At 39.9% G+C, this 20240-nt stretch overlaps 1 protein-coding gene across 9 annotated transcripts in view; it reads left to right on the top strand.

Annotated features, from left to right (window-relative positions):
* Positions 1–20240, top strand: part of SLC8A1 (solute carrier family 8 member A1) — a 329486-nt gene that overhangs the window by 245103 nt on the left and 64143 nt on the right. For 5 of the 9 annotated variants that reach the window (XM_045979206.1, XM_045979200.1, XM_045979207.1 and 2 more), the window contains exon 3: positions 17117–17223. In XM_045979206.1, the coding sequence (XP_045835162.1) occupies positions 17117–17223 (107 nt within the window). Of the gene's footprint in view, positions 1–17116; positions 17224–17764; positions 17869–20240 lie in introns of those variants that run through there. The other 4 variants (XM_045979204.1, XM_045979201.1, XM_045979208.1 and 1 more) reach the window with 2 other exon arrangements.

Below are 20240 nucleotides of genomic sequence, written 5' to 3'. Positions count from 1 at the left end.
CTGGCAGGGACGTTAGGCTCTGCCCATCCAGGAGATGGCATTTTCCCCATGGCTGCTTCCCCGCGCTCTCATTCCCTGTCTTTCTATTCTTCTACAACACAAGCTCTGTTCAGTAAAGACCGATTGTCCTTAAGGGCAAATCATGGCAGCCCATAATCAAAAAGGCTCATTGGTTCTTTGTTACAAGATCGTGCCCACTCAATGGCATTTCTTCCGACCCCAAGCTCTCTTTCCTAGTTCATCTTCCATCAGTCCTCCAGCTACATGAGCACCAACTACAGCAGCACCTCATACTTCTCATGCCTTTTCATTGCTCTCTTATTTGCACCAAGTTTGTTTGTGTTTCCTCTTTTTGAGCCTAAATCTATTTCTGCCCGGCAAAACTCTACTCTTTGTTCAAGACCCAATCTAGTTATTCCTGTCATTTGGGAAGTTCTGACGCCCTCTGAGCTCCCTCTGCCCCAAACCCTGGCTTCTATGTAGTACATAAGGAGGTAGGAGACCTTTGATTTCCATGCCTGTCCCCCCTCTAAGCTGTGGTTTCCTATTCTTCTTTCTATCCCTGTCGCCTAGCATTGACTTGACGCATAGTTGGATACTAGGTAGAGGTCTGTGGAATGGCTGGACAGAATAACAGAATGCCTGATAACTTCATTGGGCCCTTCCTAGTGAGGTCCAGGTTGTGAGTGTGAATCACTTACGCACTGCCCATTTTGCTCACTCCCATGGCCAAACCTACACTGTCTTTTCATCTAAAAAAAAAATATGTGGGCTGCTTTTTACCAAGAAATCTCAGAGACCTTGATAGAGCAGTGCAAACTCAGTACAAACGTGAGGATGAGAATAGCTGTGTCATTGCAAAGGTCTGTTAGGCAAATCTTCATGCTGGCAATGGGCTCACTGTCACGAGGGAGGCACATGACGTACCCAGGGGTATCCTGGCCCTTGGCAGCTGTGTTGCCATTGAGTACAGATGGCTTGGATAAAACATTTTACATTTGGGGGCTTCTGAAGACCCAGAACTGTGTTTTTACGGACTCTCTTCAATTTACCACCACCTTCACTAAACTCTGAATCCCTAGATCAGGAAGTCTGACCTCATGGAAGAAATTTAGTTAAAACTATGGAGAGGATTTTGATTATTCTAGAAGCTCAAAGACAATTTGATAGAAAAAAGCATTCAGGCCCTATGGATGTTATACTGCGACAGCAAGTTAATAGAGAGAGGAAAATCTATAAATATACTTTTAAGGCTTTTCTGATCTAATTAGTACAAAATACTAAAAATTTCTTATTTCTACTGAACTAGTAGGATTTACTCAGGAAACAAATCAGTCTGTGAGATGTGCTCTTATGTCTCCCTTACTTCTCCATTTTATTAAACGAACCATATATTATAATTAATAATGAGTTAAATCGAATTCTATATAACAAAAGTTAATAGAAGTGTTAAAATCCAATAGGACAGTATCATAATACATATGTAATAAAGTATTAGCTCATGTTCTCACAATCAATTTTATCTGCTGCTATAATTTCTGTGTTTTAGTGATATAAATGTAAAACCTAACTCTGAAAGGAGATCCGTGGAGAGGTGTCTGGTATTACTGCTGTGGTTACTAGTGTGACTGTTCACATAGTAAACTGTTATTTTCCAAAATGAATATTAGAAGATTAATATTAATGCCCTATCCATATTTTAGAGTGGAGCTGAGGAAGCTCTAATGGAAAGACAGTTGGAATCAAGAGACCTAAGTTTGCTCAGTTGTGAAATGAGAACATGAAAGCGAGGTAGTTTAATAAAAGCACCTGCCTTTTGAAAATGCTTCAAGTGGGAAAGGTCCTTTCATATACGGTATTTCATTTGTTTTTCATGTCAGCCCTGGGGAGTTCTCAATTTATGTTTAATGAAATTGAAATTTGGAGAGGGAAGGTGAATTGACCAAGGTCACGGTGCTACGAGCTGTTAGTTTTATATATTTGCAGTTAACAGCTGTAAATCCGTCAATGCCGCCAGCATCGGTCTAGAGATCGTATGTCCCCTCCACCTACCAGATTCTCTGAACAAAAGTGCAGACTTTCTGGAGAATTTGTCAAATAGCACAAATCATAACAACAATAACCTTTCCCTGTAAGAAGATTACGCCTGGGTCAAAAGGTGAAATAATGGTCAGGATTTGCTTTTTGAGCACTAACCATGAACCACATACCATCCTTCACAAAATAAAAAATAGAAAAAAATGGAAAATCCTATTTACAGATTTCCTCCTAAAATCAATGGGCATTTTTAAATGCATCTCACCAGAAGCCCTGTAATTAATCCAAGATTTGCTCACCAAGTGCTTTTTCACGGTGTCTGGTCTAGCGGTTCAATTTTGTTAAACAATGGCATTATTTGTGTTGTGCAAACCTGTTCAGGTTTTGGGGAATCTAACTGGGGGAAACTTCCATTACAAATAAGAAGCATAAAAGGGGAAAAGGCAAAACACATTTTCAGTTCAAAGCCAATAGATCCTATTCTGCTTTTGGTTAATTTTGATTTTTAAGCTTTAAATTGCTGGCATCAATAGGAGGCTAAATTGTCTTCTTGCTGATTTTCTCTTGTGATGATTACCTATCAAGTGCCGTGTGTCCCTTCTGTTAAGAATATGAGCTCCAAAATGATCATTGTGCGGAGCAGTTCTGAACCAAGTGAAATACCTGAAAGACTTTCAAACATCCAAATAAGCACTCCACCGAAAAGTTCAGCGAGAGTCCGTGGCCAGTGAATCATTGTGTTTTGCACAGCGTGGAAAGCAGCAGCACAAAGCAGGGGGCATACCGAGGCCCTTGACATTTCGTTGGTAATAATTTTTTTTAAAGATTTTATTTATTTATTTGACAGACCGAGATCACAAATAGGCAGAGAGCCAGGCAGAGAGAAGGCTTCCCGCTGAGCAGAGAGCCCGATGCGGGGCTCGATCCCAGGACCCTGAGATCATGACCTGAGCCGAAGGCAGAGGCTTAACCCACTGAGCCACCCAGGTGCCCCAGTAATAATTTTTTGATTCATGGTTTCTATCATTTTTAATTTTTGCCGGGTTGGCTCAGACACCGAGGAGGGACTTTGCCACACAGAGGCAGACGGTTCAGAGCATTTACATCTCACCAGTTTGCTGCAGAGTCCATGCCTTCCATAGTTGCTATCTTCGATTTAAGAAAATAGGGTCCCTTTAGAATTGAACTATCTTCTTAAAGTGGAAAGAAATTACACATCATTATTGGGCATTCTCTTCTCAGTACAAAGAGATCTTCAGGTTCCTTATCTAGTGACTCCTAGGGGTACACCGTGCCTCTGGTGGAAGAAGGAAGGAAATCGAGAAAAAGGCCAAGATGCACAACTGCTAGATGAGGGCCCAGGAGACCTGAGATACAATTAAGACCACGGGTTGGTTGTGATTTCTCCTTCACTTAGTGTTTCTGTGGATGTTGCAGACCGTCTTCCCATCACAGACTCACCAGGTCACGGTTGTACACAGCCCTCCTTACTAAAGGAAGTTCATGCTTCCTGTGGGCCATGTACTTTATAAAGCCATCAAAGGCATAACAGACAATGATAAAAATGCAGGGAGTTAACAAAGAAAATCATGCATTTCCTTTTGTTACTAGCATCAGCGTTTACTTCATTAAAAAGAGAGGAGAGAAGGAAAGATTTTCTCTAGAGGGGTGATCGGATTCCAGCAGCACCAGAGAAGAAAAACACTAGGATAATAACAGAATAAACAAATACCAGATGTGGAACTGAAAGTCTGGGGATGAATTTTAATCCCGACTGTGTTATCTAGTTTTGAGGTGTTGGCCAATGGAAGTGCGTATGTTTGCTCACCTGTATCATGAGAGGTAAAGAGGGAGATTTCTGTGATCGAGGATTGGAAGACTGTGCTTCTAGGCTGGAGGGTGGGGTGTTTGTGAAGGCAAGGACTGAATTTGAGTAGAAAATGACTAATGCTATTTTGATGACAAAAGGGAGTGGGTGATTAGGAGAAGGGCATGAGCGTGGGTATTTGTGAGTGATTTAGCATGAGGAATTATTTGCTATGGAACGAACAGGAGCTTAGTGAGATAGCCAGAATGCCCTTCTAGGGAAACAACATTGGCAGATGATTCCTGAAAAAATTTTCCAGCAAAACTAGCCAGACAGTTAGTAGTGAGTGAGAAGAGAATTTCCCTGTTTAAAAATGGATGTACAAATTTTCTAAGGGGCAGAATTCAGACAAGAACTTCAAAGAAGGCCAACAGAAGATGGAGCTGAGAAAGGTTACCACCTATAGTAGGAGTCCAGAGTGAGACCTATGCCTGTAAGGAAGACTGCAGGGAAAATAACCACAAGAAGACATCAAAAGTTCATAATATTTTTGGCTCATTTTATTTATTTCCCCCTATAAAATAGAGATCAGTCTAGATGGATAGGGACAGCAAAGAGAAAAATGACTCACAATCCATTCATAAAGAGTTAATTACATTATTATAAAGACATTGCATGGAATAAATTATGCCATCCTAAAGGAAAGGTTTAAAAAAAATTGTGTCCCAGGAAATGTTCAAGATACATTAGGTGAAAAATCTTGACACCGAATTTTATTTACACATACACAACAGCAACATAGTCCAAATTCCGTAGCTGTGTATTTTAAAAGAGAAAAGCAAACATTTTTAAATGTTAAATGGTGATCCGTAGTGGTAACCTTATGGGAGATTATAATTTTTTTTTCATTTCTGCATTTGTCAAATTCTCAACAGTGAACAAGGATTATTTTAATAAGCAGGAAAAGCAATTTAAGAGAAATAACACAAATTATCTGAAAGCAAGTCAGATTATTTTAGCTGTATTTGGTGAAAAACGAACCCATGAAATATAGGCTTGCTGATATTTCACATGAATAAAGACAGAATTCTATTCAGAATCAAGTTTTTTTTTTTCTTAGATTGCTGGAGAAAGCAAAAGCCAAAGATGGATACTGAAAATTTGATTTTTTTAAAAAAAGGATTGTATTACCAATTCTACTAACCGACCCCTTCCTGCCAGTAACTAAGCTTCACTGAAATACTTCAGTTCTCTTTGCTCTCCTTAATAATGATTTTGATAGCTATCACTTATCGATTGCTTACTATTTTGTTTTCCTTTCTAATCCTCTCAACAACCTTGTAATATAGATCTAATTATTCCATTTTTAAAGAGGAGGAAACTAAGGTGTAGATTAAGCTTCTTGCAAGAGTTATAGGCAATTCTTTCCCAAAAGTCCCAGTTCTTAACAATATTGGTCATGGCCATAATAGAAATAGCTAATATTCATTTAGTGCTTAATATACACCAACCTCTATGTTAAGCATTTTGTATGTATTATCACAATTACTCTTTGTGGAAATCAGTGGAGAGAAATACCATCATTTTAACCACTTTACAGAGCAGGAGCTTGAGCCTTAGAAAGAATAAGTAATTCATAAAGGTGCAACTAGTAAATGGCAGAGGAAGAATTTTGCAACCTGATTCCTTTTTTATTTATTTATTTTATTTTTTTTTTAAAGATTTTATTTATTTATTTGACAGAGAGAGAGATCACAAGTAGGCAGAGAGGCAGGCAGAGAGAGAGAGGAGGAAGCAGGCTCCCTGCGGAGCAGAGAGCCGGATGCGGGGCTCGAACCCAGGACCCTGAGATCATGACCTGAGGCGAAGGCAGTGGCTTAATCCACTGAGCCACCCAGGCGCCCCACTGATTCCTTTTTTAAAGAAATCATCTTGGGAGGTCATTTTCTCTACCCATATTGTGGAATGACAATGACTCAGAGCCATAAGACAGGGTCACAGAGTTCTGATTTGCCTTAATAATTATGTTATTTTGGGGGAAAATAAATGAACATTGGAATAGACTTTCTAGAGGGCTTCTTACATGATATCTTCTGTATAAACAAACCTGAGCCCAATCTGCATTTCTAACATTACACCCCACTGAGTAGGTAGTCAATAAATATTATTATTTGCTGTTTTTGATTTTTTGTAAACCATAAGCCCCCATTGTGAAATGCAAAACTAAAATCAAAACACAGTTATAGAATATGTAGTATGGGGGTGCCTGGGTGGCTCAGTGGGTTAAAGCCTCTGCCTTTCGCTCAGGTCATGATCCCAGGGTTCTGGGATCGAGCCCCGCATCGGGCTCTCAGCTTGGCAGGGAGCCTGCTTCCTCCTCTCTCTCTCTCTGCCTGCCTCTCTCCCTACTTGTGATCTCTATCTGTCAAATAAATAAATAAATAAAATCTTTTAAAAAAAAAAAAAAGGACGAATTTATGTTTAAAAAAAAAAAGGATATGTAGTATGAACGCCTAAGGACTGATTGCTTAATCTAATGTAAAATAGCAAAAAAATGTTAGACAAGCATCAGAAATGTGAAATATAAAACTCAGCAACAATTCACTAATTATTGATTTCATTTGGCTCTGTTCAAGAAAAGTATGTGGCATCTTGTCTTTTTTTTTTTTAAAGATTTTATTTATTTGACAGACAGAGATCATAAGTAGGCAGAGAGGCAGGCAGAGAAAGAGGGGAAAGCACGCTTCTTGCTGAGCAGAGAGCACAATGCGGGACTCATGGGATCATGACCTGAGCCAAAGTCTGAAGCTTTAACCTACTGAGCCACCTTGACACCCCGACATCTTGTCTTTTAGAGTATTTTATATGAATGTATGCAGAGAGAGACTGATTTACCATTGAATATATTGTGGCCATTGAGAAAGGAAGGGGAGGAAGGAAAAGAGAGAATGTAAATAAAAAAATAAAAAACTGAAGAAAGCCTGGCTTTATTTCTTGGTGTTCTATTTTTAAAGCTGGCCTTTCTCAGATAGAGATGCTTTCGGCATACACTATCTGCTGTTCTGTAACATTCTAGGAGTGAAATTTTTCCACCGTCTTCCAAGGGTACTCCACTTTGAACAAAGCATCTTGACAAAGGAGGAAGGTCCAAATGCAGAAATGATCTCTGGAGAGAGTTCAGTAAAACCCAGGAATGTTTAAAATGTCCAATGTGAAGAGAGAGAGCTTTTGAAAAGGATGGCGGGGGCGGCGCCTGGGTGGGGGTTAAAGCCTCTGCCTTTGGCTTAGGTCATGATCTCCCAGGGTCCTGGGATCGAGCCCCCGCATTGGGCTCTCTGCTCAGCGGAGCCTCCTTCCCTCTCTATCTCTGCCTGCCTCTCTGCCTACTTGTGATCTCTGTCTGTCAAATAAATAAATAAAATCTTAAAAAAAAAAAAAAGAAAGAAAAGGATGGGAAACTGAAAGCTTCTCACAATGGGCAGTGGCAAATTGAGGACTTCACAGAAGTTTCTAAAACTGAACCAAAGATATTTGTGTTCAGGTTAAAGAAAAGATGCTTGATGCCACACAAAGTAGTCAACGTTTATCCTCACCTTTGAGGGATTTGTCAAAACAATGTTTTCTAGAGAATTTAACCTTTCTCTTTCCCTTTAAGGAGGACAGCAAAGATCTCTATAGACAATTGGGTAGTGCTGACAAGTTAAAGAAGGTGTTTCGAGATGATGAGAACCCTCCAGCGTCTGGTTAAAAGTCTCTCATGGAACTGGCACAATGCTAATATTATGAAACAGTTCTTAAAAATCTATACAATTATTCAGCATGAGGTCGGATGCTTGATGCACTTTATTTCTCACTAGGTTGACGAGTTGTCTCAGCATGCATACTTAGGTAACAAACCCAAAATTTCAGACTCTACCCTCCTGAAGACTGCCATTACTGACTGCAGAAAAGTGGAGGAACAATCAGGTGTAGATTTTATATATCACAAAATGATGGTCACTTTTTAGCACATTCGTATCATTTTCTCTGAAACACTCTACTCATGTGGCTTTCCCACTAGCCTGCCATAATAGAATAGAACCTTGGGGGACACGACAATTGTTAGCAGATTCTTCATTGGAACAATAACTCCAGGATCCCTGCAGGGTCTCTGTCAAGTGGTCAACCAGGCAGGTCTTCTAGGAACAGGAAGGTAGCTCCCAGGTTTTTCTTTTGAGACTAAAGCTGAAAATGCTAAAGGGAGAGAGATCAAAAATGAATTGCATTGGCTCCCATTTTGCATTTGGAAAAAAATAAATTGGTGGCCTTTCACTTACAAAAGTAAGCAGAAGAAAAGAGAATAGAGCAAGGTTCTATTGGTAAGGCCCCTCTCCAGTGCTCTGTACCATTCTTCTGGTATCCCCAGAGAACAGTAGGATTGTAGTTGTCCCTGCCTTTTGCCTTGCTTGAAGCAGTCATTTCAATTACCACTTGATAATGTAGAGCTCGGTGCATGGATGACAAGGCCTCCTGGAGAATTACTTTGGTTTAGCTACTTTAGCAGCTCTCAACCTCAGAGTCTATTTAAATTACAGAATAGTACTACCCCTGTTCGTCAGGCTCTGCTTCATAGCAGGAGCTCCAGGAAATGCAGGATTTCAGTCCCTTCTGTGTAACTAGCTGATGTGGTCAAGCGGGACCTCACCAAGCTGGGCCTGAGATGCTGAACAGTAGCCCTTATGCTTCTTGTTTCTCTGAGTTTAGGGGCCCATCCTTGCCCATTTTATGGGATGTGATCCCAAGCTACATATGAGAGTGAACTTGAGCTTATGGCCCATCGCTCCATCAAATATTTCCTGACACCCACCTCCACCATCTGCCAACTCCCCCTCTTGGTGCCTGGGTGAACAGGCAGTAAGTACTACAGAATAAACCACTCCTTTTCAACGAATAATAACAACTGATCCTAACATCTTACAGTCCTTTGCAAAATTATTTGGCATGCATTGAATTATTTGATTTTGGCAACACCCTATGAAGTTGTATCATTTACAGCTGATGAATGATGACACCCGTGATTTGATCATCACAATCACTGTAAAGTGAGTTGTATTATCCCCATTTGATAGACGATAACACTTAGGTTTGGAAAGATGCCAGAACTGATCCAAAACCCTCAGCTAGAAAGTGGCAGAACCAAGAGAGGAATTTGGGTAATCTGCATCCCGGTCTGATGCTCCCGACGTGTCATCAAAAGACACAAGAGCTGAGTCATGGCCTGGTCCCTTCTCTATGACCCATCTTAACACGGGATCTTGAGAAAATTCCCAAGTGAGTCCATGCCCAAAGTTTCTCCTAAGGTAAAAATGATGGGAAAATGTTATTAGAAATAATGTGACTAGCAGCCTGTTTATCCTATTTGGAATGTTCATTGGACAGAGGAGTTGATTTGGCTTGCTTACAGAAAATGAGAACACATGCCTGGGTCTTCTCTGAATGCCCATTTCTTTCCCTAACTCCAAATCCCCAAGTCAGTCATCAAACCAATTTTTGAAGAAAAGAAAAGGAAAAAAAAAAAAAAAAGCTGAAAACGGTCCAGTATGTAAACCAAGGGATAAAAAGGTAATCCTCAGCAAGCCCATATTTCCTCATAGACTGAGAGAAATCCATGCCAGCGAGAGTGCTGGATAATGCCCGACGTGATGCGAACAGAGCTGGGGACTCTGTGAGGGGTAGCAGCATGACCTAGGATTTTAGTCCTCTCCTTTTCTTCTTAAACAAATGCTGTGAAGGAAATGCCACTTCTGACATACTCCATAACACTCAGGCCAAGGAAGCTAGGCCTGAAGTCAGAGCCACCAGAAATGTTTAGCGTGTTTAAGTACGACATCCGTAGCTCTTGGTCCTGGAGGGAACGATTCTGTGGGGAACCTGGGAGAAGGGATGGATTGAGGCCAGCAGAGTTGACAGGCTGAGCACTTAGCTTTGGGGCCCGTGGCTCTCCCTGTCTGGGGCATGTGGCCCTCTGGTTTTCTGTTTGACGGGGCTGACAAACTTTCTAACTCCATACCAAAAAACCTAAGATGTTCTCATCACGTTTTCTCACCCAAGAAACAGTTCTTTCTAAGGACTGGATTTATGCTGAAGCTTCCTTTTTTTTTTTTTTTTTAAATAAGAGCTTTGTTAAGATATAATTCACATGTCATAGATTTGCTTAATTAAAATAAGCTATTCAATGAGTTTTAGTGTACTTCTGGAATTGTGTAACCATTGCTACAGTCAACTGTAGAACATTTTAATCACCCCTAAAGGAAAACACATACCCATTGATCATCACCACCCATTTACCACCCCACCCCCCCCACTAAGCTACTTTCTGTCCCTGTTGATTTGCCTGTTCTGGACTTTTCATGTAAATGGAATTATATAGTATGAGAACTTTTGTGTCTGGCTTCTTCCATTCAATGTAATGTTTTCAAGGTTCATCCATGTTGTAGTGTGGGGGAGAAAATGTTAATTTCCCTCTACCTTTTAGAGTTCATAGCTGAGATCATATAATAAAAAACAGATAAAGAGGAACCCCTCCTAATTTATTAACATCTACACCTCATGCATACATGAGAGAGACCCCGGGAAAAATTAGTCACTCTTGAAGGAAGCTGAAATAAAGGCTTAAATACCACCTTAGGAGGGAATGAACTGGGGAATGAAGGCCTCTTGGGGGAAAGTAAATGATTTGGGGGAGAGATAAAGAGATCCTTAGAACAGATGGGAGGTATGACAATCTGTGACTAAAGTTTGTCAGGATGTGGCATCTACTTCTAGTCTCCTCTCCTGTAATAATGGCCGATGACATTCCCAGGGAGGGAAATTGTAACAATGGAGATCATTTTGGAGCATCGGTGTTTAGGCAGATAGAGGAGTTCAGAGAAAGGCTCACCCTGCATCTGCTGTTTTCCAAGTGCCTATAGCTCCAAATTATCATTATACCAAAGTGGCATATTTTGGGGTGGCATGTTCTGTTATCCTTTAGTAACATGTGTCAAAATTTCCTTTCTTTTTATTGTTGAATAATACTCCATTGTGTAGACAGACCACATTGTGTTATTCATTCATTAGTCGGTAGCTATTTAGGTTGTTCCCACTTTGGGGTTCTCTTGAATGACGCTGCTATGAATATTCAGTACAAGCTTGTATGCGGGCATATGATTTTAAATCTCTTATATACCTGGAAGCGGAATTGCTGGGTCATAAGGTCCCTCTGTCTTTACATTTCTGAGGAACTGCTAGGTTTTTCCAAAGCAGCTGCAACGTGTTACATTCTGACCAGCAGTGTGAGAGAGTTCTAATCGCTCTATGTTCTCTACAACACCTTGTTATTATCTGTCTTTCTGATTCTAGCCATCTTAGAGGGTTTGCATTGGTATCTCATTGTGGTTCTCATTTGCATTTCTCCGATAACAAACGATGTGGAGCATCTGTTCACATGCATATTGGCCATTTGTTGATCCTCTTTGGCGAAGCATCTATTCAGATCTTTGGCCCATTTTTACGTTGGTTTGTCTTTTTGAGTAATAAGAGTTGATTCTGTTTTAATATCAGGTGTACTGGGGGTGCGATTTCAAATTTGCCTCACCTGATGACATCACTCTGTGGTCAGAGAAGTTGCCAGGTCTTTTGCCTTCATGTGTGATCAATCCTGGGTCATTGCTTTCTTGAGTCTAAGTGTGATGGCCATGATGGGGAAAATTTTCAGTTCCAAAAACGTGGCCTTTCACTAACATGGCTCAGAAACTCTCTGAGAGCAGAAGGATGAGGCTTTACTGTGTTCTGTGGTAGTTGAAATCCTTAATTTTTCTACTCTCCAAATAGAACTTCCATTGTGTAAAAGCCTATCACCAGACTTCCTATCACTTTGTGGGGAAGGAAATCACTCTGTGTGAGTGTAAACTTTGCTGCCTGAAAGCTAAAAGTGTTTTCTCACCTGCACTATTAAGGTGGCCTGGGGAGATCAGCCTTTCCTGAGGAGAAAACAAAATTTTAACTACTCTACATAATCCAGAAAAAACAATGGTGAAGAACAAAGCAAAATGGTTCTCCCATGTTTCAGTCTAGGTTGCTAATTAGATCTGAAATTTAGTTTTATTCTGACTTTCTCACAATTCTATCTGTTCTTTATTTAATACATTCTTTGAAACATCAGACATACATTCCTGCCCTCCATTAATTAGCCAGCCGCCAGTCCCTGCTGCATACTGGAACCACCCAAAAAACGTTTAAAACTTTTATTCATGTTGGGGCCCCACAACCAGAGAGCTTGAGGTCACTGGTTTTGAGTGGGTCCTGCTCCACACTCAAAGTTTGCTGAGCTCCGGATGTGATTCTAATGGGCAGACAGTCCCAAAACACAAGCCTAGCTTTTACCAGCCTCTCAGTTCACTCTCTGACTTAATAAAAGAACACATTGTCCTCTCTAGATCCATGCTTCTCAAACTTTCACATGCATAGCATCATCCTGGTTATCTTGTTAATATATAGATACGATTTGGTGGGCCTGGCATGGCCCCTGAGATTCTGCAGTTCTAATAAGCACCCACACCACCTCCTCATGAGGCTGAAGCTACTGGTTGGTGGCTCAAAGTTTTCAGAATTGCCGAATCCCTACATACTCATGGCACTTTTCAATTACTTTTGATAGGACCTCTGTCTCCTCAAGGATTCAACTTTTTAGGACAGGCATCATAAAATAGATGTGCTCCTCTCCTTTTAAAAATAGAGTTGGAATTCTATCATTGCTAATCTAAGCAGTCCTTGTTAACATAAAGATAAAACAATAAACCTTTATATTAACTTAAAATAATGATCCAGATCCTTTAAAGTGATCATAAAAATACTGCACAGCTGAATGAATAAGGAACTTTGTGGGTTATATAATTGAAGGTGTCAGTCTTTGGAGCCAATTACAGGAGTCTCCCTTTGTGACCTTGGGAGTTATTTAACTTCTCTGAGTCATTCTTTCCTCTGTGAATGGTAAGTAGCAGAAGTTCCTTCTAGGGCTGTTACAAAGACAGGTGAATTAAGAAATGTAAACTGGGGTCACCTGGGTGGCTCAGTGGGTTAAGCCTCTGCCTTCCATTCAGGTCATGATCTCAGGGTCCTGGGATCGAGCCCCACATCAAGCCCCACATCGGGCTCTCTGCTCAGCGGGGAGTCTGCTTCCTCCTCTCTCTCTCTGCCTGCGTCTCTGCCTACTTGTGATCTCTGTCTGTCAAATAAATAAATAAAATCTAAAAAAAAAAAAAAGAAAAGAAATGTAAAGTGCTCATAGGTCCATTGATCTCTCAGTATGCCTAAAGTGAGTTTAATTTTTTAATAATAATTTTTAAAACAGCCATTGCAGTATCTAAATATGTGAAATCCTCACTAAAATCTTTTGCATGGAGATTTAAAAGGAGAGTCTCTTCTCTTTTCAAACTCATCTTTTTCTCACTTCTCCTAATATCAAGGGCAGTCTTGAGAAGAAGGAACAAATTGAAGATTTGTTGAGAAGAAGGGCAAATTGAGGCTGAAATAAAAAAGAGGCCCAGATTACTCTGGCTTACTGAGGAGAGGTCAGATCTGAAATCAGATCTAAAATCTGAAAAAGATTTTTTTCCACCTCCACTAATATAGCCACCTCCTTTCCTTTTGCACCATCTGCCTGAGTCACCACAAGACCTACAAACTCCTTGGTAGAATGTTGGAAGGTATTCAGGTCCTTTGAGACCCATCAGATGAGAGAGAGAGACTGAGAAGTCAAGTATAGATGTTGGTTTAGGATTACCAAAAGAAAAGCACTGCAAAAAAAAAAAAAAAAAAAAAAAAGGAATGACCTGCCTTTTTTCACTCAATAAACTGATCTTTCTTAATCAAATCCTTTTTCCCTCTTAGAAATGGAACCAAGATGGATTTCCATAAAAACTTTAGCCACACTGAGAAATTATTTGGTGTTATAAGATTTGTAACTGCTTTGCAAGTTTCCAGAAAACATCATTTTTATAGTACACTATTCAACTTTAAAGAGATGTGTAAAAAAATCGGATGAAAAGCTCTCATTATCTTCTTCATAATTATGGTAGTTGAAAATTGCATGACACCAGTTTTTCTATTTGTTTCTTATTGGGGCAGTAAGAGCGTAAGAATTGTCATTGGATGAAACACTGTGTCTACCTGACTGTTCCAGTCTTGTTTGGATTAATTTGTCAATCTAAAGAAAGAAAACTTGACTGCATCCCAGTGGTAAAGAGAAAAAAAGAACAGCCAATGGACTAGAATGTCCTTTCATAAACAAGCTTCCTATTAATCGTTTTGCTATGAAAGAGCACCGAAATCAATTTATAATTTAATGGTTTGTCCTGTCAGGCACACTATTGATGGTATTATTAATGATTTTGAATACGCCATTACACAAATCCCATCTATTTTAGGGGTCTTGGTCAGGCACCTACAGAGATACTGGTTTCTTTTTCTTCTTTGATTTTCCAGCGTCACAGTTATCGAATTCTGAAACATTTTCTAAGGATTATGATCCTAGTAAATAGTGGTAATCTAAAAATAAATTTCAGTGCTTTTTTTATTCTACAAACAAACTGTGTGGGGCTTCATGTATCTCACATTCATCAGTTACTCAGAGTATAGGAAATAAAGCTGTTAGGACAATAGAGGATTAAATTTGCCAAGAATAAGAAACCACGTTATTTGGTTTCTTCTATTTATTTCTGAATGAGTGATCATGTTGCTCTTTGGGAATAAAACTAGAAGCTTTTTCTAAACAAAGCCTCACCCTATTAGCCAGGCTACACCAACCATCTCTACTGTACTCTGTTTCTGCAATCTAATAAAACATGGGATGAGATGTAGGATGGGTTGGGAGTACCTGATGGAGAAAGAGAAGCCGAATGTTTCAAGGTAAGAGAAGCAAGAGCATTGCAACATGGCATCCACCTTGGTGTACCCAATCATGAAGTGATAATGAACCTTGGGCCAAGAGGTCCAGAAGGTGGTAGCATGGCCTTCCTAATGCCCATTAACCCTTTTCCATGCTTGGTCTTACGGCTGGTTCCTTTAGTAGAGCTGTACAACTGCAGTTTGGGATGATAAGGCAGGAAGATAGAAATTAATACCCAAAATGAAGAAGTTTGATGGTAAAAAGGATAAAGGCTTGGCAGATTTTTGTAGAATAAATTTGATTTCACTTATAACATCAAATCAATTCCGAAATAAAGAGTGCATATATCATTTCTTACATCTTCTTATACTTTCTCTAATAATTTATAACTTTTGGAGATTGGGGAATGATTAGATATCCTAGTGTAGTCAGGGTAGGCTGATTTGATATGTATAATTACACACACACACACATACACACACACATACACTAAGTAAATAGGTCCATTCCAGAGAATAGTTCCAGAAGTTAGACAGGAATTGTTCACTGTGTACATGTAGTTGGACTTCGTCACACTGTCAGAAGTCTGTAAATATCTAACTTCTCTGAAAAAATGATTATTGCTTTAGTCATTTACAACCGCTCATCTGGCCTTAGTATTTCAGTCTTTGAGGACACAGCTGAGGTAGAAAAGAAAAGGCACTGTCATGAGCCCCAACTTCTTAGTAATGAGAAATTGGATATGAGCATCATGTGGGGATATTTGTAAGCTGAGGAGCAGAGAGCTGGTTATGGGGCTCCAAAGGACCAGAACCAATCATCTGATATCATTTCCACAGTGTTAACCCAAGAAAGCAAGACTAAAGCATTTAGCATTAGGGGCTAGGAAATTTAGAGAATTACAAGAAACTTCTACCTTTCTTCTCCTTCATACTAGGAAAGCACACTGATGCTCTTTGGCATATGTGGGTAGAAATAAAACTTGGTGGTTTTGATCAATAATTTGAAAAGGGGGTGGCACCTGGGTGACTCAGTGAGCTAGGTGTCCAACTCTGGATTTAGGCTCAGGTCATGATCTCAGGGTGGATCCCACATAAGATTCTCTCTTCCTCCCCTCTATCCCTACCTACCCACCTCTACCTCTCTTAAAAAAAAAAAAAAAAAGTTACAAACTCATTTCCTTCCATAAGACCTAGAAAATTCCACCAAAACTAAACGATGTCCGTGACTTTAAAACTACGCATCTGTGTAAACTCATTGTTTCAAAAAAACCTCAGTCAGTAATGTTCTTGGCCAGTGTTACTGGAAAAGAAATTTTTTTCAAGGACAAAGAAGGGATTAGGGGGCTCTGAGTATATGGTAATACAGGAAGTGATTAAGCCTTTATTAATTAGAAGGTAACATTAGATATATCTTCAGTCATCAGGTTTATGGGAAATTGAGATTTGCATAATATTTGCATTTGTCCTACAGTCTGCCATCACTCACAACCAGAGGACCCTAAACCTAGAAGTGCTAACAGATGGATTATGGGAAGAATTCTTAACTGAATGCCTTCGTGTACGGGTGGAGTTTGAAAGTGGTGTAAATGGTATATTTTGTCAAAGTTAAAACTCAGCTTTGGAGGGATGAGAATCAGTATAGCATCACGACTCCCATCCCCCACCTTTCAAAACAGCTATTGGGAGGCCTTAGCTTCCATCTCTAGAAAGACAAATAAAACATGAACATTTTCCCCCTGTGACCTAGGTGGAAAATCTGACTAGCCTGAATAAGAGTTTGATTCTAGGACATTGGGTGGGGTAAGATAAAAGAGTTTGATTTTATTTTGTGATGATCTTATGCATTTATTACTTTAATAACAGTTTATTACAAAAATATTATGTTTGGAAATCGAGTAAAGAGAATGAAGGCCCAAAAAAAGGACCCATTAGCCTATCACTCACAGATAACCTCTGTTGATATTTTGATGTGTTTTACTTATTTGTTCTAAATGAGTGAATTCCAGGGCACGGCTCACACAATCCTACGGTTAAAGCATTTACCAAATAAATATATTTTTCTTTTCTTATTATTGTGATCTGTGTTCTGCTTTTCCTTCTGCTGGTGATGATAAACCCGTGAGTCCTGAGTGCCTAAAATCATCCCATGGCCTTGGGCTGGGGAGCTGTGCATTGGGTGACGTCTGCAATCTTTCAGAACTAGCCCATACCCCTCCTGGAAGAACAGAGTCACAGTAAAGAATTTTCTCAGTTGCCATTTGTCTGGAAGTGCAGCTTGTTAACCTTGCTTTCCTCTTCTCTATGTTCCTTCTCGTCTTCTTCCTCTTCCCATTGTTCGTCAATTTCTATTCTTCTTTGTTTCAGCAAAACAATATCAGTCAAGGTAATTGATGATGAGGAGTATGAGAAAAACAAGACCTTCTTCCTTGAGATTGGAGAGCCCCGCCTGGTGGAGATGAGTGAGAAGAAAGGTGGGGGAGCTGCTCCAGGGCTGAGCCCAACAGCTTCTGCTGGCCTGTGCCACCCCTGGATGCCTGCACTCTTCAGACGTGGCTCACAACACACACATCCCTCCACCTATGTAACAGGGCATCGATCTCACCCCCTCGCCCCCAGGCCACCGCAGGCCCAACCTGGGGCTCCATCAGCCAATTCCGACCACTCTGCACATGGCAGGTCTGAGAGACGAATTTTCAGGGCAGTCAACCCGGCCTCCATTTCCGGGAAGGGCGGGGCTGATGCTGGCCACGCCAAAATGGAGGCCGCGGTCTGATTTCAGGGTACTTCCTGTCAGCTCACAGAAGCAGGAAGCATTTGTGAAAGTGGCCAACGAGGAGAGCACGTCACGGGGGCCCCCCGAGAGTAGCCGCCATGCCCTGTTACATACTTGTGAGGCCCATGTGTTGCCAGTTCTCCCTTCCATAACATCACGGTAACATGCAGCTTGGTGAACCCCTAGCATGAGCGTGTGACTCCAACCATTTGTTTTGCCTTTGTCTTGTGTTCCCACAGGAAGATCATTACCATTAGAATATTTGACCGTGAGGAATATGAGAAAGAGTGCAGTTTCTCCCTTGTGCTTGAGGAACCAAAATGGATAAGAAGAGGAATGAAAGGTGTGAGAGTATACAAAGACATACCAGCGAGAAATTGTACTCTTCTCTCTCCGTGTCTCCTACTCTCACACTTAACTCTCTCCTCTTCCTCGGCTCCAAGTACTATCCTTCGTTTCCTTTGAAGCTTTAACAGTTTTATCTCCCTTCCCTGATTCACAAATGCACCAAACAAAACCTGTTCTCTTCAGGAAATGCCCCACTAACTTTGAGAGCAGACTGAAGAAAGACTAGAAGAGATTTCTGTAATTCAGAAGGGAGGATCTAAAAGCATGATTTCTATGTTCAGGTATTTATGACTCAGGGATCGTTCTGGAATGTACTTCCTACTGCTAAATCTCCCCTTGAACATTCGTGATAAAGACAACTTAATACCCACCAGTCCTGACAGATGAGTCCAATGGTAACTAATAGGAACTTTCAGAAGAATTCAGTAATTAGGCTTCTTCAGACAGCCCAGTTTTCCAAAAATATATATTTAATAAGAACGAAGGTCCTTGAAGAGTAGCGTTATCCACATTCTAGTGTTCATTTTGGCTTGAGATTTTTAATATCATCAAAAATGACATTTAAAAGGGACCAGATGTAGGAAACTATAGTCATACAAATTTCCTTTAGGAAGGATATGGTCCTTCAGGAAGAATTTGACCCTTGCTTATGGCCTAGCCAGCTTTATGCTCAGAAATGTTTTGATGCTTATAGAATCGACAAATTTCTAACATATGTAGTAAATAAATAAATAAATAAACAAACAGCAGTATCCCCATAGCTAGATTTTTTTTAGTTGCGTTGCACTCATATTTTTGGAAAATATTTGAACAAAGAAGCTGATTTCACTGTCTTCTTTGATTTTATTTCTATTTTCTATGGCCTACTTTTGATAAGGAAGGACAGGAATTTTATACCGCCCTCAAAGATAATTTTTTATTCTGGATTATTACCAGGGCTTCCTGCAATTATCCTCTAATAGTGGCCATTTTAAAGGGACTGTGTAGTTATACATGTAAAATGAGCTTACTACACATTAATAGCTATAACTCATTGCAACCAAACAATTGATGACTGGCATAGAAGATGATCAAATGGACCACTTCATAAGAAATTTATACTTTTACACATAAAGAAAAATATCAAATATATAGGACTAATTCCTATATAGACCCAACATTTGGAGGAATTTAATCTCACATTTGTAAGAACTCAGTGACTGACTTCAGAGTCTATCAGAAAAAAGAAAGGGAAAAAAGTGTGTGTCCCTGACCTAGTCATGTCCCAAATGGTACCAGGAACCATTTAGAATGATGGAGAATGGAGCACTGGGGACCCATTTTAATGTGGCCTATTTAATATGCTTCATAGGCAGTAGGCAGAAGGAAAAGACACTAGAAAACAGAGCTGATTTCTTACAAAGATGGGATCAAAATGCCTCATTAACATACAGGGAAAAAAGCACTTACTTCTAAATGTATTCCTCCAAAATACTGTCTTCTATCTAAAGGAAGAGCATCTTGGATACAGCTCTTTCAATTGTCGTTTTAGTAAAATATGCCCGCATGTAAAAGCAAATTAAAATTCCTTGATAGCACTATCTAGTTTCACACCCTCCAAGTGGATTCTTGTCACTATAAATAAAATTACTGACTTGTTTTAGAAAGTATCCTCTAATGCCACTAGCCGTTAGCAGCGAAATGGGGCTGAAAACATAATTGTAGCATTCCCCACTGCTCCTAAAGAAATTTATATAATATGTTTAGCTAGGGAGCTTCCACCAAAATAAAGTGCTGCGGTATAGTCTGAGTTTAAAGCACATAACCTGGAAATCAGATTATGGATACGATGCCCCCTCCCCACCACCTGCCTTGTCAGTTCCCACAAGAAATACTACGATTGCCCAGTTATAACATACAGAAGTCATAGAGAAGGACACACAAATAAATGCTAATTCCTGGCACTCATGTTTTGAGAATTTAAAAAACATAAGCGTCCCTTCAATGGCCAAGAAATACCATACAAATAGAACCTTCAGGGAGAGCTTTACCTTGGGCCAAAATCTTCTTCAGGAAGGGCAGCCAGATTGGAATTTCCTAAGATGTTTCATCTGTTTTCATTGAATGAAAGGTATAACACCTGAAATTCTGCATCATTTAGGAATTCAGTGGAATTAAAAAAAAGAAAGAAAGAAAGAAAAAGAATTCAGTGGACTTCAGTGACTTCATAGCTCCTGGGGAGTATTTACTGAGGAAGACTTACTCAAATGAAGTTAACAATAACTTCATAAAAAGTTTCTGCTCTCTTTGGTAAACTAGATAGCTATATTATATAAGAATAGTCAGTAGAATGTTTCATTAAATGCCAAGAAATAACAGCTAAGGGGA

This window comes from Meles meles, chromosome 15 (genome assembly GCF_922984935.1).
Source record: "Meles meles chromosome 15, mMelMel3.1 paternal haplotype, whole genome shotgun sequence".
In the NCBI taxonomy this organism is placed as follows: domain Eukaryota; kingdom Metazoa; phylum Chordata; class Mammalia; order Carnivora; family Mustelidae; genus Meles; species Meles meles.
The sequence above is the reverse complement of the archived record's forward strand: the minus strand, read 5'-3'. Positions and strand labels throughout refer to the sequence as shown.